The sequence below is a fragment of the Mobula hypostoma genome, chromosome 23 (genome assembly GCF_963921235.1).
Source record: "Mobula hypostoma chromosome 23, sMobHyp1.1, whole genome shotgun sequence".
Taxonomy (NCBI): Eukaryota; Metazoa; Chordata; class Chondrichthyes; order Myliobatiformes; family Myliobatidae; genus Mobula; species Mobula hypostoma.
The window spans coordinates 27,340,624-27,368,605 of record NC_086119.1 but is presented as its reverse complement, the minus strand read 5'-3'; the positions used below and the strand labels follow the sequence as shown (position 1 = coordinate 27,368,605).

At 41.8% G+C, this 27,982-nt stretch overlaps 1 protein-coding gene across 1 annotated transcript; it reads right to left on the bottom strand.

Moving 5' to 3' along the window:
• Window positions 1–47: 47 nt before the first annotated feature.
• LOC134336933 (protein PIMREG-like) lies at window positions 48–27,255 on the bottom strand. The gene is made up of 5 exons (XM_063031608.1): window positions 26,929–27,255; window positions 16,255–16,562; window positions 13,958–14,053; window positions 3,843–3,889; window positions 48–3,165 (listed from the first exon to the last, which is right to left on the bottom strand). Exons 1-4 carry the CDS (start codon window positions 27,211–27,213, stop codon window positions 3,859–3,861), a joined length of 720 nt encoding a protein of 239 aa, XP_062887678.1. The 5' UTR covers window positions 27,214–27,255; the 3' UTR covers window positions 48–3,165; window positions 3,843–3,858.
• Between the last annotated feature and the right edge of the window lie 727 nt (window positions 27,256–27,982).

The following is a 27,982-nucleotide window of genomic DNA, read 5'->3' as shown; positions in this document are numbered from 1 at the left end:
AGCCCAGCAAAAGTCAATACAACTAATGCTGTAAGGATTTACTTGTCTTTTTAAAAAAAAACACAGATCTTGTATTTGCATTTAAAAATCTCAACTCTATTACAGAAGTAAATTTCCTATGGATGGTAATTACCAAATAAGAGACATAGTTTAACCCCCGAATCTAGACAAAGAAAAAATTTTGAATGGGATATCCAAAGACCCCAAAGGCCTTACAATCATCCTTAGGCGTATTGATTCTTATGCCAGAGTTTTCAAGGCTGACTATGCTCAATTGTTAAAACAATTATACAACAGATGTACAACGGAAAATAACGAATGCTTTTACCTCAGAAGATCGAGGCATTAGAGAAATTGATGAATGCACTCCAGCAAGTAAAGATCTCCAATCAAGAGACTTAAGATTTCGTTCTGCAAATTTGTGTTTCTTCAAAAACCACCATAGCCGTTTGCTATAATAAGGACACATACACCAAACCTCAATTTCACCCCAGTAGAACAGAAATTTACTGCCTGGTAATGATGGCTTACTGTGGTATTCTTTGAGACCACTGCAAGGGAACATACCAATTATACAGAGTTTGCACCTTCAAGAAAATGATAGCAAATTACCAACAAATGAATGGAGAGCTATCATAACTAGATATGGGAAATGGTAAACACTTTTACCAGATGACGCTTTAAAGTGGGAATACATTTCTAAGAGACAAGACTTACAATCCTCACCTGTTATGGAAGATGCAGGTTCATCATCTCCACAACCAAATGTAGCACATCCTTCAGAGAACCATTCCCAAATATGATACTGTGATGGATTAGCACTGAAAATCCAGGAAGAAAGATCCACTCAATTACAGGCAGGAGCCTCTTTTAGGGAGTCAATTAGCTTAATTTGCAGAGGCTAAAGCACAAGAATTATGTCTGAAACAAGTAAATATGACAGAACCAGTCCCAATTTATATGTTGATGTTAATATTGATATTTCTTGATAATTAAGTTAGCTGTGTGTTTGCACTACTTGCCTTTCACATGGAAGAATATTTATGAATTATTAAAGACTCAACCAATAAAACAGGTGCTACACATCTTGGGAGATACTCCAGGCCACTTACATTGCTATGGTAGTTAATTGGCTAATTTACAAGCAAAACAAACTGCAGGGATGGACTTTACTATGGTAAGGGAGGTCAGGGTTTTGGTAGTAACCAAAAAAAAGTTTCCTTTTCAGTGCTAATGATGGCATTATACTATCATGGTTTATATTTTTGACTTAATCTGTCTTACTACATCTTGCAAGTTATGTATACAATGGCAAAAGACTTATCACAAGCAGAAAGGTGGCTACCCCAGCACATGCTATACTGATAACTTGTATATAAAAACTTATTCCACTACCATTTCTTTAAAAGGCTATGTAGTCAGAGGGCCTCCAGATTGAGACTAAATTGATACCATCACTTAGCACATCAAATAGCTCATCTATGGATGGTTGGAAGATGTGCACAGAGTCAGCTTCGCGGCATCATTTGTGGGTGTTTGGGAACTTTGTCCCCAGAAGCTTTTAGACCACCCATGTGAGAAAGGTATCTGAAAGAATAACACTTGTGTGAAGTCAACAAAGTGGTAGGAAAACAGTACAAATATGTAAGAGAACAGTCAGGCTATTAGGAATGGTTAAGCCATATCAAAAAGCATGGCAAAGACATGATAAAATGGAATAAATTTCTTCGGGTTCTGTGATGAACGATGTGTTTGCATGTTTTCAGCTTAGAGGAATTGTACCTGTGTTTTGGAAATCTTTTTAAGATTGGAAGTTCAGAGGATTTTTATTTGTTTTAACACAAACTAAACTTAAATGTTTATCATTAAAAATTAATGAACTATGTTTAAACTAAACTACTTTGTTAGCTGGAAGTTTCTCCTTCATAGAGGAAGCACCCACCACTCAAATAGTGGGTATTGTCAGCTAAACACGCCATGGAGGATGAACAGGGAAGTGAACTAACCTTTGTAGACTGAGTGGCTACAGTATAACCTCCCTTTAGTGAGGGTGCCTGTAACAATCTACAGTATATCCGATAGGGCTCAGGAACTTTGGAGTTTAGAACTTTGTGATCAGCAAATTCAATACCATCACAAGTGCAAAAGTTGAATTTAAGTATCACGGCAGGAGCTGAGAGCCTTACAAAGCCACAGCACAAACAGGCCACTTGTACATGTAGAGAATAGCATACTCTGCGACATTCCAAAGCTGTTAATTTTCCCCAATTAAATAAAAACATGACAAAATTGTGAAAATACTGGAGTCTCGCACTGATAATGAATTGGAAGATTTGTTTAAGCCTTTGTGAATACTTAAGTGTGGAAACCTCAGTTGATTCCAATACTTAATATTCCATTTGATTATTCCAGAGCCATTCTGATCCTAGACAGCAAACAAATTACTCAGAATTGGAAACAGAGGAAGTTATCTGCAAGATATACAATAAACTTCAGTTTTATCTGCAAGTCATTTTGCTATCTTTGGTAAAAGGAATCTGCAGGATGTCAAGATATTAACAGGGCCTCAGGGTATATTAAAATTAATTATGAACATTGAAAACCTTCATATCAGGATTAACACTAATAATTACTGAGACAACAAAACTTCACTTGTACGCTTTGGAAGAAATTTAGTCTTTGTTGATTAGCACTAAATTGGCACTATGTTATCAGCCAGCATGCTGTTGCATTCACATTTGATAGCCAGTTCCATTGAGGACAAGAACAAAAACTTTGAAATAAGCTAAAATACGAACAAGTCAGTACTTTTATATACCAAAGCCAACATGGTTATAAAATGGAATTTTATGCCGCTATACCCTAATACTGTATTTACGATGAGACAGAAGCAGAAAAGGAATGGATTATGTCATTTTGTTTTCCTCTTGGAAACTTCGAGGCAGAAATCCAAAATGGAAGCAATCGCAGGCAGTTGACACTCAGTTCAATTCTCTTCTCCGCTCTGTTATACTTGCTAAAGCCTCATCTGCCCAGTTGGTGAGAGTAGAGCAAAGCCTTACTGTTCTTCTTCTGACAGATGAAGACAACAATTTCTTAGCCTGCGCTTTTGACATCTGCAGGTTCTTTGACATAACTTGATAGTAATTTTCAATTGCTTGTGCTCTGGAAAGGGAGAGAAGACATTTATTGGGGAAATGCCGTGGACCAAGAGACGATTTGAGCATTTCTAAGCATTGATTAAGTTGAAACCTGTAGCATGTGCCATTAGCAGCCTGCCTTGTGACAGGTATTAGTTCAGCTGCCATTTAAAACACAAGCATATGTTGCGAGACATTAAGTTGTTAACACTGGGGTCTGCAAGCGCACAAACTTAAAAATTACTGAATATTGTCTGGGATACCTACAAAATGAATGAGTAGGCACTCAAATGAAAATTGTGAAATTAGAAAGACAATTTTACATTTCTCCTTAGAAATTAATTTGGTTGAACCAGGTTTCAGTACCTTAACAGCAGCAGTAAGGATTAGGATGCTTCCTTTCATACACAAGTGCGTTTGGATGGTCCAAGCAGTAATTGTTCAAAGGATTAAAATCAAACACAAAACCAGCAAACTGCAAGTGGATTACTGAATTAGCAAGTTCAATTGACCACATGATCTTTAAAATTAAAAATGGGATGCGATCATTGATATCTTGAAATTCAGATAAAAAATTACAACTATTCCTGGTCACCCCATTCATATCGCCACCATGCAGTGTGTTTTGGCAAAGCCTTCAGCGTCTTGCAGTCATTACCAAACTGAATAAGCAAACATTGGATACCAATTTTCAAACATTACCTCTCTTCCATTTTCTTCAGTCATCAATTAGAGAAAGTGTTACATCACTGATGATGAATAGAAGATAAATGAATTAGCAGTGCATGATCAGAATTCACCGTGGCAAATATGATGCATCCCCTAAAGGGGGCTCATTCCCCATATACATATCCTACAGAATCAGTGTCTTAAGAATGGAACAACATGTAGCCTTGAAAATTGAATTAAACAATGAAAAAAGATTTTAAACAACATTAAAAAGCTTTCTTTTCATTGAAGTTCATTCAATGCAGCTTAATTGTCAGATCCCAGTTTCTAGAGGGCATGTCAAATGAAATTCCAGTTTAAATGGCCATAGATAGGCTCACATTTCATTACTCCCCAGCTTAAGGACCAGCAATCATGTAGTTTTACCTGAACTCATAATAGACCAGGACTCCCAATTAGTAAGCAAGAGAAATGGAGGGTTGAGCTGATATTGAGATCAATTGTTAGCATTTGATTTTCCCTTCTCAGCTTTTACACATGCATATTAATCATGAGATTATTCTCCTTAGGTTCTTGAAATGGTGGATTTGGAGAGGACGAGTTTACAGATCTGTGTGGGGTAATCACAAGCACTCAAAACTGCAAATAAAAATTTGCCCATCTCCACAGCATGCCTTAATCAAAAGGCACTTATGGGTAACAAGATACCTCTTGTGCACAGTAATATTTCTGGAAAATATTTGAAGGGGTGACCAAATACAAAGAATTCAGGAGAAATCCTTTTATACAGAGTGGGGGGGGGGGGGGAGAGAAATGGTGTAGAAAGTGGAACTTGCCAGCACAATAAGTCTGGATGAAAACCATCACTGCAGTTAAGGAATAAATGGTTTCCCTTACGCAGGTTGGAATAAACTCTTGCAGTTTACAGACCCCTTGCACTGAATATTCAATGTAGTTTGACGTGATAGATAACATGCTCTGCCCATCTTTCTGGAAATGGAGAACAGCTGGCATCCTGCATATTCTTCAGTGGGTGATGTTCTACAGATGGAGGCAGATTGCTACACTTCAGCATGCACAGTACAGGGCAAGTGTCAGAGCAAGTTAAATGGACATCATTGATCTCACACAAGAAATAGGCAGCCAAATTAAAATGGCAGAATGGAGTGGGACCCCCCCTCCCCCAACGTAACATCTAAATTAGGGATCAGAGCTTACCCTTATTACTTTCAGAACAATTCATCAAAATGAAAATGGCAGGGGTGGGGTAGGGAGGACGAAGGGGTGGAAAAGTGCTATTTCTTTAGTGATGTCATTGGCATCATCCTACAACATGAGGTAATCAAATAAAAAGACAAACTTCAGATTGAAGGTGAACAAACTCTAATCATACAAGAAGGTTCTGTAGCCTTTTGTCATTAGTGCAAGTTAATCAATTGAGTTGAGAAGGGGTTATGGGAGCACCAAGATGAAGTCGACTGACTGATGATTTCTAGGTTAAATGAAAGACTCATCTTCATAACAAAGATGTCAGCTGGCTGGCAACAGAATCCAACCCACTCAAAATACTTTGACTGACATGTTAATTAGCTCAATCCTCATCGTAATTGCTGAAAATTTCATTGCGGTTAAATCCAGACAGGGAGTACACCACCAAATCTTCCAAGTATGAGTTTTAGTCTTGAGATAATACAATTTGCGCTTGCATTCATCTTGAAGTAATCTCCACATTCAGATCCCCTGCTGCATGGCATTATAGTCAGCTAGAGATTTACTTTTCTAATTGTTATTTTCTCCAGGCATGTGCAATTTGATAGTTTTTAAAAACTAAATTGCATGACACCACCTGTTATCTTCTGGATTGGTTGCAAATTCCTTGTCTTTTTGGAATGCTTTAATTACCTAATAGAAATAAACTATTCCTCTCAACGTAAAAGGGAAAGTTAATTCCTGTCCAAAGCACTGAAGCATGTATATTCCAAATTTATATACAAATATAATTCAAGGTGAACAGCAAAATAGAAACACTGGTATTGAATAAGCAAATTAAATGCAAATACAAATGTAGATGGATTCCAGTAACAATCCCATGCTTAATAAGCATGTGAGAAATCACAAAACAAAGGAAATCAAATGCCAACATTTTATCTGTTTTATATTCCCCTCTAACCCAAATTAAAAGAACTGACAATGAGAAACATGAAGACAGAAGGTGCATGGGGGAATTACTTTTACTGTGCATTTTCATTACAAATCAGTTAAATAGTTGTGCTGAGGCTTCCAGGGTCAGAAGAATTTGAACTCTGCATCGTTTAAATCTCTCACTGCAGAATGGCTCCACATCCAGTTACTTTCACTTATCACCACTGCCCAATCACACTGCCCCTCCCAATGTTTGTGCCCTGATAATGCTAACTACCAAATAAACACTATCACTCAATGTCATACTCAGCAGCCAAAGATAACTGAATTTAAAGTGTTGCTTCCTTTTCAAACTTACTGTTTTTAATATTAAACTTGAGTCATGCAGTCACATAGTGTGGCGCGTAGCCAAGTGGTTAGGGCGTTGGACTAGCGATCTGAAGGTCGTGGGTTCGAGCCTCGGCCAAGGCAGCTTGAGCAAGGCACTTAACCACACAATGCTCCAGTCTACCCAGCTGAGAATGGGTACCGGCAAAAATGCTGGGGGTTAACCTCGCAATAGACTGGTGTCCTATCCGGTGGGGGGAGGGGAGTCTCGTACTCTCAGTCGCTTCACGCCACAGAAACCGGCAGAAGCACTGGCCTAAAGGGCCACCAGGCTTGTAACAGACTTTAATCACATCACCTTATTTTTCTTTATTAGATTGTATATACCAGCTTCAAACACGAGGAGGGTATGCAGCCCATTAGTCCTATTCACTCCTGATTCTCCTGCAGCCCGTGCTGTCTCTCACACATGCCCATCAACACCCCTGTGATTGTTTTTGCTGTTAACATCACCACATTTGTGTTGCAGGCAGTGAGAGTCTCACAGTCCCAATGAGCCAGGATCGGTCTAAACCCCCAGTGCTGCCCATGTCTGGAGTTTTCACTCTGTGGCCAGGTGGGCTTCCGGCAGCTGCTCTGGTTATTAAGTGAACTGGCTAACAAAAGATGGGGAATCATACAGCACAAACAGGCTCTCTATGTCCACATGACCATGCATTGTCTCATTTACCAGTACTTGTTCTATGCTCTAACACATGTATTCTACTTTAATGTTGAGAGATACCAGCTAGTCAGCAATGTATTCCAGATTCCAGCCACAACTTGCATTGAAAAACAATAGGTTCCTTCTAGAACTAAAAACCCCAACCCTAAACCTTTGCCCTCCAGTTTTCAACAAGTTTCTGGTGAAAATTTCTTACATTGTCCATCTTTTATAACGTTTGACCCCCTCCTGCCCCCCAACTCTACTCCATGGAAAACAAACGCAGCCTCTCCTCACAACTGAAACATTCCACCCCAGACAACATCCTTTTGAATCTCCTGAGCACCTTTCCAGAGCAATCACATTTTCTACAGCGTGGGGACCAGAGCGACACACAATTCTATACACCTGTGGCCTAAACAATATTTCCATAAATTTGGACCATAATCTCCCCGTTTGGTATTTTACAGCTCAGCTAATGAAAGTTAGTACCTTCATATATTCAGTATTACCTCATCCATCTGTTTCTCCTTCAATTGGTTTGCTATTTTATCAACTGAATGATACCTGCTATTATCCAAGACTTCACAAATTTTCAAAATTCTACTGCCCATACCTTAATTCGTGCCATCTCATTCACCCACATCATTGGACTCACCACACTACACAAGCTCACAAGCCAGCAATTTGTTATTCAAAATTCTCCTCCTTGGATCAAAATCCCACACTGGATTTACGCACTGACTTTGGTTCCTTGTGGGCTCTCAGGGTCTCACGAATGGCCACTATTTGGCATACCAAGGATGCGGCCTAGAAGACTAGCACGCCTTTGGGGTTTTGGGATTTTGTGGCTCTGGAGGCGGGCAGACTTGAGGTCAGTGCTTCCGCAGCAAATCGACGTGTCATGTGAGATAGAAAATCGAAAGCAGCAAGCTGGCCGTGTGCCCAGCGACCCAAGTTCTTTGGGCAGAGCTTGGAAAAAGCGACGCAACAGACCTATAACCTCGTAAATCAGCGAGTTCTTTGTTATGTCTCTCCTCCTTGCTGTGAAATGGGACACCTCTTTTTCCCTTATTAGGGAAAGAGCCTGTGGTATGTCGAATTACCGGGTGAATGAGTAGTCTTCTGAGGGGACTGCAAGTCTGTGTTTTTCTAGATGCTTTGCTGCACGCTTGAGTGTTCGGTGAGAGGCGCCGATGCTTTTTTTTTACTGGTGGGGGAAGGGGGATCGTCACTTTGCTGCTGCTTACACTTGGGGGGAGGGGGGGAGGAACAGCTTTGGGGTTCTAACATTTAACTGTCATTCTTTGGGGCACTCCTGTTATAAAGAAAAAGAATTTCATCATGTATATTGTATACATTTCTGACATTAAATGCACCTTTGAAACCTTTGATTTGACTCAATCCTTACACCAAGACAGCCCTGTGTATGCTTGGTGTTCCTTTGTACATGGGCTCTTGTGTAGCTCCAGTTTTCTGGCAAGCTATGGTAGTTATTCTCCCAGCTTTATAGAAGTATTCCTTTTCCTACTTCAGAATCCTCTTGAATAAAACTTTTGACCATTGAATTTGTCTCCATGCAGTACATCCTTAATACTCTGATGTCAATAGTCAACTCAAGCACTAATATAGTTGCTATCACAAAGGTGAATTTGACATCATACTTAACGTACAAAAGTGGATTTTCTCCCCACCCAAAAAAAGCTCAGTTTTTGCCATTTGTAAAGAACCACTCTTTCCTTGCACTCCCCATTTATTGGATGCTTTAAATATTCCCACTTGCTTCACTTTTCTTTTTCAACATATGAATAACTACTGCCAAATGTTATTGATTGAAATAGAGATTAGGATTTTTAATTAATTTTACAAAAATTGATATTGCACAATCAGAAGATTAAAGGAATATCCCCCTCTCACGTTGCTCATTTGCAGTGTTTCTCCTTCATCTCCCTGACACATCCTTCCCTCTCAACTCATTAGTTCATCCAACGAGGATAACTAAACAAGAAAACAATTCCTCCATGCAGATTTTTTTTTGTTTAAATTGAATCCAAGGCACTGCTCGGAGAACAGATTGCCTTTTATTGAGTGTTCTCATCTTGCTTAATCAGTGCAGACAAGAGACAGGAAATTCAGCTTCCGTTATATGGCAAACCTAGCCAAGGCATGGGGCCTCATAGGGGCTTTCAGGACTGACTCATACTTTTGAGAAGTTATTTTTAAGCAAAAAAAAACTTAGCAATTTTTTAAACACCAAAACTGGATTGATAGCAAGCAATAAGATAGAACAGCTCAGGCCATTTGGCCAACAATGAGATGTTGACCCTTTAACCCACTCCAAAAATTTAATCCTCCCCTCCCACGTAGTCCTCCATTTTTCCTTCATCTGTGTGCCTATCTAGGAGACTCTTAAATGTCCCTAATATATTTGCCGCCATCTCCACCCTGGCAGCGCATTCCATGCATCTAACATCCTGTGTAAAAACAACAAAAGAACCCTTTCACTGCCATGCTCCTGTACTTTCCTCCAAGTACCTACAAGTTATGCCTGGGGAAAAAGTCTCTGGCTATCCACTCTCTATGCCTCTTCTCTTGTACACCTCTCATTCTTCTTCATTCCAGAGAAAAGCCTTAGTTCAATGAACCAATCCTCACAAGACATGTTCTCTAGTCCAGGCAACATCCTAGCAAATCTCCTCCGCACCCTTTAAAGCTTCCACATCCTCCTTATAAAGGAGGCAACCAGGCTAAACAATACTCCAAGTGTAGTCTAACTGAGAGCTTTATAGAGCTGCAACATTACCTCATGACACCTGAACTCAATCCGTCAACTAATGAAGGCCAATACATCATACGCCTTCATAACCACCCTATCAACTTGCATGTCAACTTTGAAGGATCGGTGGATGTGGATATCAAGAACCTTTGTTCCTCCACACTTTTAAGAATCCTACCATTAACTCTGTATTCTGCCTTCAAGTTCGACTTTGCAAACTAAATCACTTCAGAGTTTTCTGGGTTCAACTCCATCTGCCACTCCCCAACCCAGCACTGCATCCTACATCCTATCAATGTCCCATTGTGACCCGTGACAACCTTCTTCACTATCCACTTCAACCTCTGTATCATCTGCAAACTTACTAACCCACCCTTCTACATCCAAGTTATTTATAAAAATCACAATGAATAAGGGTCTCAGAACAGACCCTTGTGAAACAACACTAATCATTGATCTCCAGCCAGAATATGTTCCATCTACCACCAGCTTCTGCCTTCTATGGGCAAGCCAATTCTGCGTCTATGCAGTCAAATTTCCATGGATACCATACGTGCTGACCTTCTGAATGAGCCAACAATTGGGAACCATGTCAACTACTTCACTAAAATCCATATTCACATCACCTGCTCTACCTTCAGTATGTTTTGCTATTTCCCCAAAGAATTTAATCAGGCTCATGAGGAACGAGCTGCCCTCACAAAGCCATGCTGACTATCCATAGTCAGACTATGCTTCTCCTAATACTCAAATCCTGTCTCTTTGAACCCTCTCTAATAGTTTGCCCACCACCTCCATAACACTCACTGGTCTATAATTCCCAAGGCTATTCCTATTATTTTCCTTGAACCAAAGAATAACATTTGCCACCCTCCAGTCCTCTGGCACTATTTCTGTGGCCAATGGGACACAGGATGGTTGCCAAATATGCAGCAATCTCTTCCCTCACCTCTTGCAGTAACCTGCAAGGTACCCTATCCAGCCCCAGGGTATATCTATCCTAATATTTTTCAAAGGTTACAGCACATCCTCTTTCTTAACCTCAAGATGTTCCAGTATACCAGCCCGTTTTACTCTCAACTCTTTCATCAAGGTCTCTTAATGGTGAACCCAGAAAGAGTATTCGTTAAGCTTTGCCCCTACCTCTGATTCCAGACATTTCTTCTTTTATCTCTGACTGGACCTACCCTCAGTCTAGACACCCTCCTGTTCTTCACACACATGTAGAACACCTTGGGATTTTCCTTAATTCAACCCACCAAGGCCTTTTCATGTCCCCTTTAGCTTATTAGTCCATTCTCAAGCTCCATCCTTACTAACTTAACACTCAAGCACCCTGTCTGATCCTCGCTTCCTAAAGCTTAAGTATGCTTCCTTCTTCCTCTTGACTAGATAGACAATAGGTGCAGGAGTAGGCCATTCAGCCCTTCGAGCCAGCACCGCCATTCACTGTGATCATGGCTGATCATCCACAATCAGTATCCACTTCCTGCCTTATCCCCATAACCTTTGATTCTGCTATCTTTAAGAGCTCTATCCACCTCTTTTTTGAAAGCGTCCAGAGACTTGGCCTCCACAGCCTTCTGGGGCAGAGCATTCCATATATCCACCACTCTTTGGGTGAAAAAGTTTTTCCTCAACTCTGTTCTAAATGGCTGACCCCTAATTCTTAAACTATGGCCTCTGGTTCTGGACTCATCCATCAGCTGGAACATGCTTCCTGCCTCCAGCGTGTCCAATCCCTTAATAATCTTATATGTTTCAATAAGATCCACTCTCAGCCTTCTAAATTCCAGAGTATACAAGCCCAATCGCTCCAATCTTTCGACATATGACAGTCCCGCCATCCCGGGAATTAACCTTGTGAACCTACGCTGCACTCCCTCAATAGCAAGAAAGTCCTTCCTCAATTTGGAGATCAAAACTGCACACAGTACTCCAGGTGTGGTCTCACCAGGGCCCTGTACAGATGCAGAAGGACCTCTTTGCTCTTATACTCAATTCCCTTTGTTATGAAGGCCAGCATGCCATTAGCTTTCTTCACTGCCTGCTGTACTTGCATGCTTGCTTTCAGTGACTGATGTACAAGAACAACTAGATCTCGTTGTGCTTCCCCTTTTCCTAACTTGACTCCATTTAGATAATAATCTGCCTTCCCGTTCTTACCACCAAAGTGGATAACCTCACATTTATCCACATTAAACTGCATCCGCCATGCATCTGCCCACTCACCCAGCCTGTCCAAGTCACCCTGCATTCTCATAACATCCTCTTTACATTTCACACTGCCACCCAGCTTTGTGTCATCGGCAAATTTGCTAATGTTACTTTTAATTCCCTTATCTAAATCATTAATAAATATTGTAAACAGCTGCGGTTCCAGCACTGAACCCTGCGGTACCCCACTGGTCGCCGCCTGCCATTCCGAAAGGGACCCGTTAATCGCTACTCTTTGTTTTCTGTCAGCCAGCCAATTTTCAATCCATGTCAGTACTCTGCCCCCAATACCATGTGCCCTAATTTTGCCCACTAATCTCCTATGTGGGACTTTATCAAAGGCTTTCTGAAAGTCCAGGTACACTACATCCACTGGCTCTCCCTTGTCAATTTTCATAGTTGCATCCTCAAAAAATTCCAGAAGATTAGTCAAGCACGATTTCCCCTTCATAAATCCATGCTGACTCAGACCAATCCTGTTATTTACTATCCAGATGTGTTGTAATTTCATCTTTTATAATTGACTCCAGCATCTTTCCCACCACCGATGTCAGGCTAACCGGTCTATAATTCCCTGTTTTCTCTCTATGTTCCACATCTCGCATTAAGCCTGACTCAAATGGGGCAGACAATTAAGAACCGCATATAAGTGCTTCCTACCAAGAACCCCACACTTCCATTGTGCATTTCCCTGAGTATATCCATTCCCAATTTAAGGTCCAAGTACCTGCCTAATAGCATCAAAATTCTGCTTCCCAAATTAAATTCTTTCCCATACTGTCTGCTTCTATTCATGTCCATGGTCAGGGAATTGTGGGTACTCTTTCCAAAATGTTCACCCATCAAAAGCTGTCACCTGACTAATTCCATTGCCTAGTCTACACATTATGTTGAGCATCCTTCCTGAACACAGCTAACAAATTCCACCCCATCTAATTCTTTTGCATCAAGGAGTTGCAACTCAATATTAGCAAAACTAAAGTCACCCATGACAACAACCCTGTTATTTTTTTTCATCTTTCCAAAATCTGCTTCCATCTGCAGCTCAATATCTTTTTTTTGGGAGGAGGAAATAGAGTGACTGCTCCCTTCCTGTTTCTTTCTTCACCCACACTGACTAGATGACCCCTCCAAGATGCCAGGATAGATGAAGTACAATGCTTTAAGGTGGGCCAATAACAAGGGCCATCATCGCTATGATAATCATACAAGCAGAAGTGAAGCATTTTCTTTTAAAATTAACTTGTAGTAACCTCCCATTAATTTCATGAAGATTTAAAAATAACAACAGTAAATAACTATAGTTACAAAGATAGTCTCAGAGCTTTAGATGTCATTTAAGGGGAATTTTATCTTAAGAATGAGGGATTCTTATGTCATCAGGCTGTGGTAATGAGGAGCTGGGGATGGAAAGCTGAAGTGCACAGTATTAAAGGAATGCTACAAACAATCAATGAATCAGGGGTAAATTAAACTAGTGTCTTTTATATTCTCTTTTAACCACCCTCAAATCTGTGGGATCTTTAGTGGAGCCAGAGTAACGTTAAAATTATCCATTAACAACCAGGAGGGTGAGCACAAGTGGAGTCTCCTGTTTACAGATTTTTTCAACCCAATGAATTAGTTAAGCACTGTATGCCTGAAGATAACCAACAAACCACGACCACTACACAGGCATTGGCACAAGTTATCCATTTTAGATGGAGGGTTAAGAGTGAGATCCATTATAGATAGTCTTTAATTTCTTAATCTTATTTTCTCCGATCATCAGTTTTAAAGTTACTTTTCATTTTTAAAAATGCCACTTTATATTCTCAAGCTAAACCCTCATCTTTTCACTCTGCTGTTGAGTGATGGGGCAGTTGTGTCAGCACCATTGTCTTAAAGCTGTACAAATTCATAAAATTAATATATAAAAACATAAATTGTTGGGGGGGTGGGGAAGAGATAATTTGAGAAATATTTATATTAACTATGCAGTACCTTTCTTCCTTGGTAATGGCTTCATCAAAAACCTGGGACAGACGTTTTAACTGGCCAATTCCAAAGGACACAGTTTCTAGATCTCGGTCAAACTGTCTGTTAACAGATAATGCATACAGATTTTATGTGGATTAAAAACTTCATACTTTTATCATGTTAAGATGCATCAAGAAAGAAAGTCAACTAAAAGGCAGCTGTTTTGTTAATCTACTGATGACCTTCAAAAGATTCATTTCTTCAGGAAACTTCATTCTCCGTGAGCAACAATTTTTAAGCAATCTATCGAATGCAGGATGAAGGAGTCCTCCAGTGGACTTCCTGGAATTCAGTCAGTGATCTGATCTCCTAGCAGGAATGTGGGAGATGGAGCCACGGCCCTGAAGAGGAATGCCTATTCCAATGCGTTAGGAAATTCAGACACTGATAAATCTATTTTAAAAGCCAAACAGGATGCAATCTATATTTTTGTCCTTCCTACTGTGCTTGGTTGAACACTATTACGAAATAAATACTACTATTTAAAACAGAAACGGTACCAATTGCAAATGTTGATCAGTGAACCAATTAATCCTAGTGCATCCTTAATTTCTAGGTGCCCAAAGGTCTTGCACTCCTCTTTAGATACCTGATAAAGAGGGCTGGGGGTTTAGGGGGCAGATAATGATGGGCATGTCAGAAAACCTCACATTTCTGGTCCTGGGCTTCGCCAATGAGATTACAGAGTTCAGGTTAGACAGATATACAGAATGCTCACTCAAACTGTATTGGACTCTTTCTCTGAAGAGCACATTGTCCAGCAATAATACATGGGGCCAGCATGCACAACAGGAACCGGAGTGCATTATAAACACAGATATGATTTTCTCACTCAGGATATGGATATTTGTTCTTTACACGATTTAAGATTAATTTAACAATGTCACTATCTTTTTCCTGTTTGTAGATGCTGGGTTGGTCCAGCATTGCCCAAATCAGGCACTAAGAGCAGAACAATAGATAACACAATCAAATTGTACACGATAAAACAACAGGATGCAATCTATCTTTTCCTCCTTCCTACTGTGTTTGGTTGAACATTATTATGAAATAAATGCTACTATTTAAAACAGAAACTGTGTGTGATCAGTGTGATCACAGATCTGTGATGGCAAGCTACCCAGATCAGCAACAGTTTAACTAAATGGACCAAGGTGACTACTGTGACAAAAGGAAATGTCCAGCAGATAACATGCAACAAAAACTTCTGGGAAAACTTCTGCAGATCTGGAATAAAAGTAACTTTGTGCAAGACCTCTAGCGATCAGGCAGCATCTGTGGAGAAAAGATACAGGAGCAACATTCCAGGTTGACAACACTGCTGTGGTACACAGTGTAGCAGCTAGCATAACACCATTAGAGTGTCACCGCCTGCAAGGAGTTTGTATGTTCTCCCCGTAACCATGTGGGTTTCCTCTGGGTGCTCCAATTTCCTCTCAAATTCCAAAGTGTGCTGACACTGCAGGCTGTCCAGCACAATCCTTGCTGATTTGCTTTGGCATTTCACTGTGTATCAATGCACAGGTGACAATGCTGATCTTTCGCCAGAACTGCAAATACCAAGAAATAGGAACTGATGGAAAGTCAATGACAAAACTGTTAACCCTGTTTCTTTGTCCACAGACACTTTCTGTCCTGATCAGTGCTCCCAGTTTTGTGCTATTTCTCTCAAGTTAAACTGTTTTATAATGATCCTTCTCGTTCCAGCTCTTCACCTACTGAGTGCTGCTGGCAACATTACCAGAGGCAATAGTTTGTGGTTCTGTGTCCTGCTCAAATACCTGTCTAGATGCCCCTGTTACTCATCCTGCTTCCACCAACTTCACTGGGATGTCCTTCTAGAACATTACCCCCTCCACCCTTAATTACTATGTGAAAATAATTACCTCACAAATCCCCTTCAAACATTCTCCCCCTCAACTTTAGTCCATATCCTCCTGCTTTGGATGCCCATCTTGACTATGCCTCACAATTTTATATAGCTCTGTCATGTTACCTCTCAGACTCCTTCACTTCAGGGAAAAGGCACAGCCTAATTAATCTTTCCTTGTAACTCAAGCCCCGCCAACACAGCGAGGCTTTTTATTGCTTCAATATTTACAGCACAAATTCATCCCGCATAAAATGTCAATTTTTTTTGGGGGGGCCCCAACTTCCTTTCATTCAAAATATTTCATCAAGATGTCCTCAACACCCACTTTTGATGCATTTCACACACACACGTCTAGCTGCTCCATTTAAGCTAGATTGTTTGGTTGTACCTTTGCTTGCTAATGGCCCTCGGTGTGCCATAGGGACTCTTCAATGCAGCAGATCTAATCGACCTTCTCAAAGGGAGCCCATCCTTGCCTAGTTGGCCTGGAGGGCCAACATCCCTCCAGCTGGCCTTCGAACTGCCAGGAGTGCGTCTCCCGCTGGGTGGGGTCCCGCGGAGCCTCCCTTCCGTGCTGCGAGGGGTCCTGCGTGGTGTTCTTTTCTTTGAACCACTCCCAGGTGTTCGAGGAGTTTCGGTCTTTGAAGGAGTGACCACCAGGAACTCACTGCGACTCTGCCGTCTCTTCTGGAGTTTCTGTAAAAGTCATAATAGTCAGTGCGCAACATCAAAAACTAGCAGAAATATGAATAGTTTTAGCACAAAATATAAAAGGACTGTCCTAAAGCTAACAAACTTCACCCGTGATTCTGTTAACCATCTCAGCATTATAGCCATTGAGACTATCAGTACTTCACCCCTTTAGTACTCTCTAGTATAGGTTTGAAGGGATTGATATTTACTGCCATTTATTTCCTTTTCCTATGCTCCATTTTGTTGTTGTTTCTTTTCACACCATGTGGCACACTGAGCAGCATTTTTTTTGCTCAATCTAGCAAGGAGCCTGCTGGATCTGAGCTCAGGACCGTTTGCCTCAAAGTCTGGTGCCGATATCACTACGCCACCAGCTGGCTACGCACCATTTTGTAGAACTGACACCACATTGAAAGCATTGGCTGTGTTTGTGAAGGGGGGAAATGACCTCACCACCATGACCCAAGTTAGCTTGAAATGACCCAAGTACGGACACAAGTCTGGATGGCAAAAGGTACATATAAGGAGGTTAAATGATGGAGATTCTTCCATTGAATTGTTCATGATTCCTGGAGTTTTGGACAATTATTTCCAATGTCTGAAGGGGGTTAGAGAGCGGCTGTCTACAATTAGGTATGATCATTTAGTATCAAATGTTTACAAAACGAAAACTGGCAACAGGGCAATCTGGATCTAAACAACAAAATCCACAAGGTATGTGGGCATCCCACGGTAAATGCAACAGGAAGCTTCTGAATGCAAAATATTCAATGGATTTTCCTTTTAATATATAAAAAGAATTGGCAACAGAACTTGAGTCAAGTAACAAGTTCAACAGTGATAGTGATGCTTTCCTTCTAATCATATTTGATGCTTCCTTAAAATCTTTTTGATATCAATAATTTATATTTCACTAGACTTGACATTAAATTGATTCATTAACAAACTGTGAAAGCAAAATCCATCAGTCCTCATGCTCCTTACAGTACAATCCTGAAATTAAAAAAAAAACAAGTTGAAGGAGCAAGCAGTTTTTGTAAATCCATGTTGGTTTGCCTAATCCTATGACTATTAACAAAATATCCTGTCGTCATTTCCTTTGTCGATTATAGCATATACCACCATGGATAATAAACTCTCTGGTGTTCCATTTCATCTCTTCCTCCTTTATTAAATATGTTCAACATTCCGTGAGGGTTGTTCCACAATCCATGGTATTTGGGAAGATGGAAAACAGCATATCCATTATCTCTACCGTTAACTCCTTCAAAACATTATGAAACTTGTTACGTCTGTGATTATTTATCACTTTTTGGTCCCATTAATTCCACCAAGTCATTATTTTTTTTAAAAAAAAAGACAACCAATATTAATATCTGACTTCATCATTCACCCTGAACTCATACCCACCACTTCTGGAAGGTTTGCTGTGTCTTTAGTCTGGATTAGTAATTCTCAACCGTTTTTTGGCCATGGCCCCCTTAGGAGCTCTTCTCAGGTTCCAGGGCTCCCCTTTCTAACAGGGATGTCACCCGGAGCCAGGGATTCCCCCCCCCCCCCGTGACTTCATATACAGTAATAAACACTTTTCACAACCTACCTTAACGTATAATATATCCAAACACATATACTTTAAAGTTACTAGGCTAAAAAAGACCTAGCAAGACACACTGATCTTCGGAGAATGAAGTATGGCGATAATGGATGCAAGAAGCCTTGATTGAATACGTTGACCCGGTGCAGTCTGATTCGTGACTGCCTCTGAAGTGAGGCTGTGTGGGAGGAGCACAATGAATTTACCAGGTGCGCCAAATTAAAACGGTGTGTTGGAAAGACATTATAAATAGGAAGGAAACTATCGACTCCAATGAAGGTTGCTGCTTGGGTATTTCATTGGTTCACTTACCAGGGCCCCCATAAACCCTTGGGGCTCCCCTTCTCACAGTTTTCGGTCAGTGGCCCCCTTTAAATGCACCAGGGCCCCCAAGGGGGCCAATATGGCTCCCGCTGAGAATGGCTGGTCTAGATAGCCAAAATATTTGTTCAATATCTTTGTTATTGTTTTATTTCACCAATTCCTTGTCCAATAGAATCTGAAAGTTAAATTTTGCTAAAGCTTTTCCTTTCTGGACATTCAAATGAGCTCTGCCAATCAGCTGTGCTCATTATAATTCTGTTTTCCATTTATCCTTTCCTTATCAAGATCTGTTTTATCCTTGGTTGAATTCTGAAATGTTTCTAACCCATAGGTGTGCAGTGTTACTGGTACACCTAACCCTTGAATTAGTACTCGATACTGACATGGCTTAACTAGTTTCCCAAATTACATTTTTTTCCTGCCTTAAATGTGAGTATTTGTTTGTAAAATGTTTGTAAAAAAAAAGCAGTGTTTCAGACTTTACATTCCTATAACACAAGACTCCAATGTGATAAATATAGGAGCAGACTGAAATGGACAGAGACAGTTGATAAATTGCACATTCCAGCCAAATCAGAATGAAACTGGTTAGCAGCCACCTCAAGCATCAACTCCATTCTCCTAACCTTTCAAAGCCATTCTGCTCCACCAACTTAGTTGACACTAACAGCTGCTAAATTGTCAGCCTTTTGTTTACATCCGACTCCCAAATGAATTCTAACCCGCCAGTTCCTGCACCTCATCTAGAGAGCCATCCCATTCCAGGCGGAGGAAAGTTTAATAAACTACTGGCGATAATTTACAGCTTCCAGTTCAAGAAACCCAGCAATTGCTAAAACTGTTTATTTTCAAAACTTAAAACAGCACCATCTTAATTCAGGACTTTAAGAAAAGTGATTCACGATGCTTCCATTAAAGCACAGCTTATCCATCAAGTAGGCGACAAATCAATTCTATGGTTTTTTGCCTGACCATTATAGGAAATCTTAATCACACTGCTCATTGATAGCTCTTTTCAATAGCACGTCAGATTGGTAGAGCAGTGCCATAATGCAGTGGAGGGCATGATGTGAGCCTATAGAAGGCTTTGCTGTGCTGAACCTACTCGCCCCTTGGCATTATGGAGCCTACAAAGAAAAGAGCCATCAGGACTGTCAGAGGCTGCTGAGGGAGCCTCTAAATGACTCTGGATCAAGAGGTGCAAGTCATGGACCAGTGCTGCTGGGACACAACCCAGGGCCTGATCAACCCTGGCTGGGTCGCCTGGGCAAGAATGTGATGTTGAAAGACCTGATGACCCTAGGTTACAACACTGTTGTCCCAGTGCATCCTCGGTTGCATTGCAGCATCAAATGTACCAACACTTAAGCCTGATTTATACTTCTGCGTCAATGCATCGCCGCAAACCCGACGCGGAACCCTACACGAGTGCCTGCGTTGCTGCGACGCGCACCTCTCCCAAAATGTAACTACGCGTCGCGGCAACGCAGACTGCAAAAGCTGTGATTGGTCCGCTTGGTAGCATCGCATTTCCTCCTACGCTGCAATAGCTTCCCCTTGGGTGACTGAATGGCAGGGAAGGAACTCAGGCTGCATTGCTTTCCATAAAGCTTTACAAACCTCCAAAATTATGGAGGACACATCTCGCTTTTACGAAAAAGGACGCTCGCTTCTTATTTACCCCGAGAAAGACCACCATGACCATGAAGCCTTGCACGGTCAGGTGTGTGCGCATGCGCAAATTGCAAAGCAATGCAGACATACCAACACACAAGTATAAATGCTCACAACGCACGTAGGCCACTTGCGTAGGTTACGGCATCGAGTTAACGCAGAAGTATAAATCAGGCTTTAATATAATGACACAAATGCACACTCATTTCATTTTATTTCTCCCCCCCGCAATGCCTCCTGATACTCAACGATGCCTCAATTTGGAATGGAAGAGGACAGAACTCGCATTTGTTGTGCACCCATCATAATATTCCTAAACAAGGAGGTTGTGCATTCTCCACGTAACCACAGGGGTTTCCTCCAAGTACTCCAGTTCCCTTCCACATACCGAAGATGTACGGTTAGGATTGCCAAGTTGTGGAAATGCACGGAGACACTCGCGGGCTGCCCCCAGCATGATTTTCATCGATTAGATTTGTTGGAAAACACATCTCACCATGTTTCAATGTTGCACTGTACATATGACAAACAAAGCTAATCTTGAAAATCTTTAATATTCTACAACCCAAAAGATCTTCACATGTAGTCAACATTATGCAGGAATTTTTGTTTTGCACAACACATTCTGACACAGATAGCAAAGTTGACAAAGGGCAAGATTTTGGCTAAGATTCACAGTAAAGCTCCCCGATGATGTTTGTAGTGCTGGAGTTACACAGCAATGCAAAAAAAAAACAATTTTACTGTCCACATACCCCATCAACTCTCTTGGATTCCACCTTGCACCTGTATTAGGACAATCTTAAATGGCCATTCAGACTACAAACCAGCAAGTCTAATGATAGCATCAGACTTTGGCTATGTGTAACCAGAGATAATTTCTAAAGCAAGCACATGTTCGGCACAGCATTGTGGGCTGAAGGGCCTGTATTGCGCTGTAGGTTTTCTATGTTTCTATTTCAGAGGTATAGAATACAAGAGCAGGGATGTGATGCTGAGGCTTTATAAGGCACTGATGAGGTCTCATCTCGAGTATTGTGAATAGTCTTGGGCTCCCCATCAAAGAAAAGATGTGCTGGCATTGGAGAGGATTCAGAGGCTTACGAGGGTGATTCCAGGAATGAAAGGGTTATCATATGAGGAACGTTTGATAGCTCTGGGCCTGCACCTGCTGGAATTTAGGACGGGGGTGGGGTGGGGTGGGGATCTCATTGAAACTTCTAATGTTGAAAGGCCGAGACAGGAAATATGGAAAGGACGTTTCCCATGGTGGGGGAGTCTAGGACAGGAGGGCAGAGCCTCGGGATAGAGGGGCGTCCATTTAAAACAGACGTGGAGAAATTTCTTTAGCCAGAGGGTGATAAATTTGTGGAACTTATTACCACAGGCAGCTGTGGAGGCCAGGTCATTGGGTGTGTTTAAGGCAGAGCTTGATAGGTTCTTGATTGGACACAGCATCAAAGGTTACGGGGAGAAGGCCAAGGAGGGGAAAAAAGCATCAGCCATTATTGACTGGAAGAGCAGACTCAATGGGCCAAATGGCCTAATTCTACTCCTATGTTTTATGGGCTAAATGCTTGAAGTTATTGGGAGAAGCCCATGCAACCTTAGGGACAGCATGCAAGTTTCACACCGACGTCACTGGAGGTTGGGATTGAAACCAGGCCACTGGAACTGTGAGGAAACAGCTGCATTTGCTCCTTCACTGGGCTGCTCATGGGTGCGATGCAGAATATTAACATTTCCCGAACCTCACCAGCGCGTTGCCCACTGTAGTACTAATCTGACTTGAAGGGGAGAATGTTAACTAATGAAGGCATGCTCCCCATCCTATGAAACTGAGAATTCTCTAACAGTGTCCAACCCATTTCACAACGATCTCATTGTTGATTCTTGGTTTAGGCTATATTTAAGGTGGTAATAAGTATTGTAGATTTATTGGAGATACAAGAGAACGCAGATGCCGGAATCCGGAGTAAAAACACAATAAGTGCTGTAGGAACTCAGCAGATAGATATATAGACCATGATCACCCATGTCATATGACACTGCACACAACACGAACTGTGCAAAAGTTAGGCACCCGAGCTATGGGCTAGTTTCCTCCACAGATGCTGTCTGGACTGCTGTGTTTCTACAGTTTTTTTTTGCTGTAGATTTATTTTTATTTACCCCAAAAGGACAATTAAAACCCCAAGTTGTAAAAGGAGCACATGGTCACAGACACCTTTAATGCATCTGACAGCTGTAGCTTTTAAAATGTTAGTTTTGATAAGATTATCAACAACACTATTCCAGGTGAGCCTTTAACAGTACTAGAATCCATTGAACAAAGCAAAAAAAAAGAAATGCCACTTTATGAAAAGACGTGCCAGAAGAGTGGAAGTGTTGACAAATGTAGCGTTAACAAATGAAACCAGCGATAGCATCTACGGAACCGACCACATTCCCAGACGACTGGAAATGACACCTTGAGATTTATTTCACAAGGCACTCTGCACTTAGAAATAAATCTTTGAAGTTGACCGTGTGGAAAGTGTATCCTCCAAAAGACAGGATTACTAATTTAAATGAGATTGAATTGGAACAGATGATCATGTGCAGAAAGCTGAGACACTTGAGTTCCTCTTAATTTTCTGGATCTGCTCTAATTAGCTTATAGACAGTACAGGTCAAGAACCAATTTCATTTCATTGGCTCTCCACTCAGCTCTACAATGCCTAGACAATGAAGATGCATATATCAGGATGCTCTTCACTGACTACAGCTCAGCTTTCAAGTCTATCAATAAGCTCTGAGACCTAGGCCTCAATATCTCCTTTTGCAAATAGATCTTCAGTGTCAGACTCCAGTTGGTACTAATCGGCAACATCTCCTCCATCATCACCATCAGTACAGGTTAACCAGAGGGCTTAGTCCCCTGCTTTGCTCACTTTATACATATGATCACGTGGCTAAGTACATCTCCAATGCTGATGACACCACTGATGTTGACCAAATCAAAGGTGGTGAGGGATCAGCATGCAAGGAGATTGAAAGGCTGGTTGAGTAGCAAAACAACCTCTCACTTAACGTCAGCAAAACCAAAGAACTGATTATTGACTACAGGAGAAAGACAAAAGTCCATGACCAGTCCTCATTAGAGGAATGGATATGGAAAGGATCAGTCGCTTCAAATTCCTGGGACCAGCACACAAGTGCCATCACAAAGAAGGCATGTCAGCACTTCTGCTTTCTTAGAAACCTGCAGCTATTCAGCATGTAACCAAGAAATTTGACAGACTCCAACAGACGCAATGGGAAGCACAACTAGTTGCACCATGGCCTGGTATGGAAGTACCAATGCGAGAAACAGAAAAGGCTACAGAAAATTGTAGATACAGCCCAGTCCATCACTGACAAAGCCCTCCTCACCATTGCGTAAACTCGTATGGAACTCTGCTACAAGAAAGCAGCATCTAAACACTCCCATCGTCCAGAACATGCCCTCTCCTTGCTACTACCATCAGGCAGGAGGTACAGAAGCCCTGGGTCCCACATTGCTAGGTTCAAGAACAGTTATTTCCCTACAACCATCAGGCTCACGAACTGGTGTGTAAACTTCATTCACCACTACAATGAACTGATTCTACGATCTACAAACTCACTTTCAAGTACTTTCTCCAACAAATATCCTCAGTACTATTTTTTTTAAGTTTGTCTTTTTGCACATTGGTGTTTGTCATCCTGTCTTCATGTATAGTTTTGTAAAATTCTGTTGCATTTCTTTTTCCCTGAAAACACCTTCGAGAAAATGAATCTCAAGCTAGTTTATAGTAAAATGCAGGATTTGATAACAAATTGACTTTGAATTCGCTTTTGAAACCTGTCCAAGCTGGTAAAACCTAGAAAACAAGGACACTTGTGTCAGAATGCTGTTTCAGGGTTTCAGTTCAGCATTCAACACTATTGCTCTACAAACCTCGGTGTGCAAACTCCTACTCCTCAGTCTAAATACACCACCATGCAACTGGGTGTTGGACTTCCCAACCAACAGACCTCAGGCAGTCAGGATGCACAACCACTCCCTCCTCTCATCATAGGTGACCCAGGGCTGTGCACGGAGCCCATTGCTGTACACTGCTCACACGTGACTGCACAGCTAAACACCTGAACAATCACATCGAGTCCCACCACTGTCATGCCATCAATAAGATAGCCTACAGAGGTGGTGGAAGAGTTCAAGACCTGGTACCAGGCAAATAACCTCTCCCTTAACCATCTCCTTTGTCTTGTAGACATTATCAACTTCAGGACAACTTGCATTACTCACACTTATTGGTGACTCAGCAGTGGAAAACTGCAAACCGTTTCAAACTCCTGGGAGTGCACATCTTGCACAAACCCTCATGGCCCCAGAACACAACTTACACAATCAAGAAAGTTCACCAATGCCTCTACTTTCTGAGAATGCTGAAGAGATCTGGACTTTTGCACATCTACATTCACATCCTTCTATAGAAGTGCAGTAGAGAGCATCCCATCAAGCTGCATCACTGCTTGATACAGAAACTGCACTGTGGCAGACAGGAAGGCTCTACAACAATCAAAACTGCCCAATGCACCACTGCCAACAGCCTATCTGCCATGCCATCAAGCATGTATACAGAAAGGAATTGGAAAAGGGCAGGTATGTGAAGAATTTCACCCTGCTCAGATAGTTTGTTCAGTCCCATTAGGGAGAAAGCTGTGTTGCATCCACAACAGGACCATTAGACTCAAAAACACTTACTTTTCAAGCAGCAAGGTCGACCAACTCCTTCATCCACCAACTCCAGCACTACTTTTATTATTTCTCATCAGCCACCTCATGTACTGTACAACCTAACTTCACTTTATGGATATACAATCAATGTATACAAGCTACATGTATTTATATTTCTGCCTTTTTAAATTATTGTTATTGTGTTCTTTGTGCTGCATTGGATCCAGAGTAACAAATCAATCTGTGTACAGGAAAGGACACTGATCAATTTTGAGTAATACAAACACTACAATCACTTAGTGGCCAAGACTGCTTTGTAAACGGGTAAAGCAATTTTTTTTTTTGCTTTGCTCATTTACAGTTTCACCAGAAGCATCAATTGATTATTTATTACAACACAATCTGCTGATGGAACTCAGCAGATTGAGTAGCATCTGTGCAGGCTTTTGTCCCAAAACATTTTTTCCATCTCTCTCCCACTGATGTTGCTCAACCCATACAGTGTTGCTCCAGATTCCAGCGTCTGCCGTCTGTTGTCTCCATGGTCACATCGCTACTACCTATTCGCCTTCCCTCATTGTTTTTCTTGCTTGGGATCCTCACAAAAGTGAGGAATCTTCCCTCTGGTGCCCCTCACCCCCTTTCTCCCATGGTCCACCCTCCTCTATCAGATTCCTCCTCCTTTTCCACCTATCACCTCTCAGCTTTTTAGCTACACACCCCCTCTCCAACCCCCCCCCCTCGCCTGGTTTCAGCTACCACCTTCTAGCTTGTACTCCCTCCCCCCCTTTTTATTCCCGCTTCCGCCTCCTTCCAGTCCTGAACCTTCTCAGCCCGAATCGCCCGACTGTTCATTTCCCTCCACAGATGCTGCCCGACCTGCTGAGTTCTTCCAGCATTTCGTGTGTGTTGCTCTGAGTTGGGAACGCAGCTCAATCCGCCACTGACCCTGCACCCAGTTGTGCAGCCTACATAATCAGTGACCCCCCCACCCCCCACCGTCAGTCTCTCTTCTACCGCTACCACTGCGCTGTAGGCACAAAAGGTTGATAACACACCGGCTCAAGGACAAGTAACTAGACTCTTGGATGGACTCGATTTCTCAAACTACCTCGTCACTATATCGACTTGCGTTGCACTTGCTCTGAATGTAAGACTACACTGGGCGTTTTCCTGTACGGAATAATCAGGCCGGAGGCCGCGCAAGCGGACGCTTTTTGCCGTATCTCTCTAAATATGACAGTAATAAACCAGTACCAAATCAGAAGTGCAGTTACCCGAGTGAAAGCTGCCAGTAATAATACCACATGTAACCAAACACCGTCGCTTGCGGGACCGCGCCAGGACCCTGGGGCATGCCACATCAGCTTATTTAAATTCAACCCACCGTACACATTGAGAAAACTGTTATAGTTGAGTCCACGGGGAGGGGAAATGGGCTGGATCGTCTAGCGCAAGGCAAAAGGCAAAAACCCAAAACCCTTCCCCTTCCCCTTCCCCTTCCCTGCTACTTTCCAGATGGTGGGTAACTCTAAGAGGGAGAGATATAGTTGGGGTTATTTCCGGCGCCCGTCAGCGGGACGCGATGCTATTGTCAAAGAACGAGGTTGACCGAAGACAAGAACGTTATGGAGTTCCTTGACATCGTGAACTACTAAACATTTATGTACCGAACATCTCGTATCTACTCTTTAAGTAACAGTTAAGGATTGTTTTAAATGGATTCACTGTATTTCTTTTTTGTACGTGTACGCTTCTCATGTTTTATGGCTGGATTTGTTTTCGATTTAATGGTCTCGCTAGTTTAATACTAGCTGATAGCATTTTGCAAACGATTTAACTCTAGACGCAGCTCATCACATTTTGCATTATAATTAACATCCTGAACCTGCAAAATCCCAGCTACCCCAATTATGGGCGACTACTCTAACTTTTCTCTGATGCCCGTTCCTATTGAACGTAATTTGTATTAAATATTAGCAGCTTCATTAAACCCGCCACGATGGGAAGGTGCGATGCGGCAAGCGGTTTACCTGGGAGACGTTACCCCATGTGTTCCTCGCCGTCCGCCCCAGGGCTTTAATAGCAGTGGGCTTCTTGCCGAGCTCCAGGCTCTCCCAGGTTGGAGTGTGCTCCACGTTAAAGTCCACCTGCTTGAGAGGCAGTCTCTTCCTCAGGGACATGCGGAGTGCGTTGAGGGAGCTGGACGACGGCTTCCTCCTCAGTACGTCGGCTTGAGGGCTGTCGTCTTCCTCCTGCAAAGGCTGCCGCTGCCTCCTCCAGCCTGTGGCCATAGACTCCATGATCCTCGCCTGCATACCGCTCTCCCTCTGCTAATTGTTTCTTCAGTATTTTTTGAATTTGGCGCAACTTAAGAGCCGGACGATATTCCCGCGATCTGATTGGACAACTGTACGAGATCACGAGTTTCTCTTCCTGTTGATTGGCTGCGGCTTTCATCACTAGCTCTGCAATGAATGGAATTGTTCCCTCTCCGGGGATTGACCACAAAGCTGTTCCTGCATTATCTGACCTCTCTTCAGGATTGTTGAGAAAAATAATACCGGTGGGATGATGCGCGGCAATTTGATGGTAATTTATTCTGCATTCGTGTGAATTGTACTCCAGGGAGCGCGAAGCGCAGAATCAAATATCGCTGTGATGATTGTACGCTCTGGTATCAATTGCTTGGCGACAATAAAGTATAAAGAATTCGGCGCCCTCTGGCGTTGCCTCGTAGTGGTTACAGTCTGCAGTTCCAATTTCCAAATAGCGGAAGTTTGGGAAAGTTATTACCCCTTTGAGGGAATAAATCCTGTTTCCAAAGATGTCTAATTTTTAAGGAAATATTTGATGCTCGTTGGTTGATTGCAGAATCAAGAATAATGTGACCACGTGAGAATAGATACGGAAAAGTATACCTTTCCTTTTTTTTCCTGTAATGTACGAAGAACATGTACGACGTACTGCGTAAACTTCTTGTGTATATTAAAGATTTAAAGGACAATTGAAGTGACTTGGATTTCTCTCTTTAAAGCTGAAGGATTTTAGCGAGTGAAACTTAAACTGCTTGCTCAAAAATATGAT

Coding starts and splice junctions, on each gene's coding strand:
- LOC134336933 (XM_063031608.1), bottom strand. CDS start 27,213: ATGCAGGCGAGGATCATGGAGTCTATGGCCACAGGCTGGAGGAGGCAG. Junction 14,054..16,254: donor AGGGCCATTAGCAAGCAAAG/GTACAACCAAAC, acceptor ATCTGTTAACAG/ACAGTTTGACCGAGATCTAG. Junction 3,890..13,957: donor GCCATTACCAAGGAAGAAAG/GTACTGCATAGT, acceptor ATTCATCATCAG/TGATGTAACACTTTCTCTAA.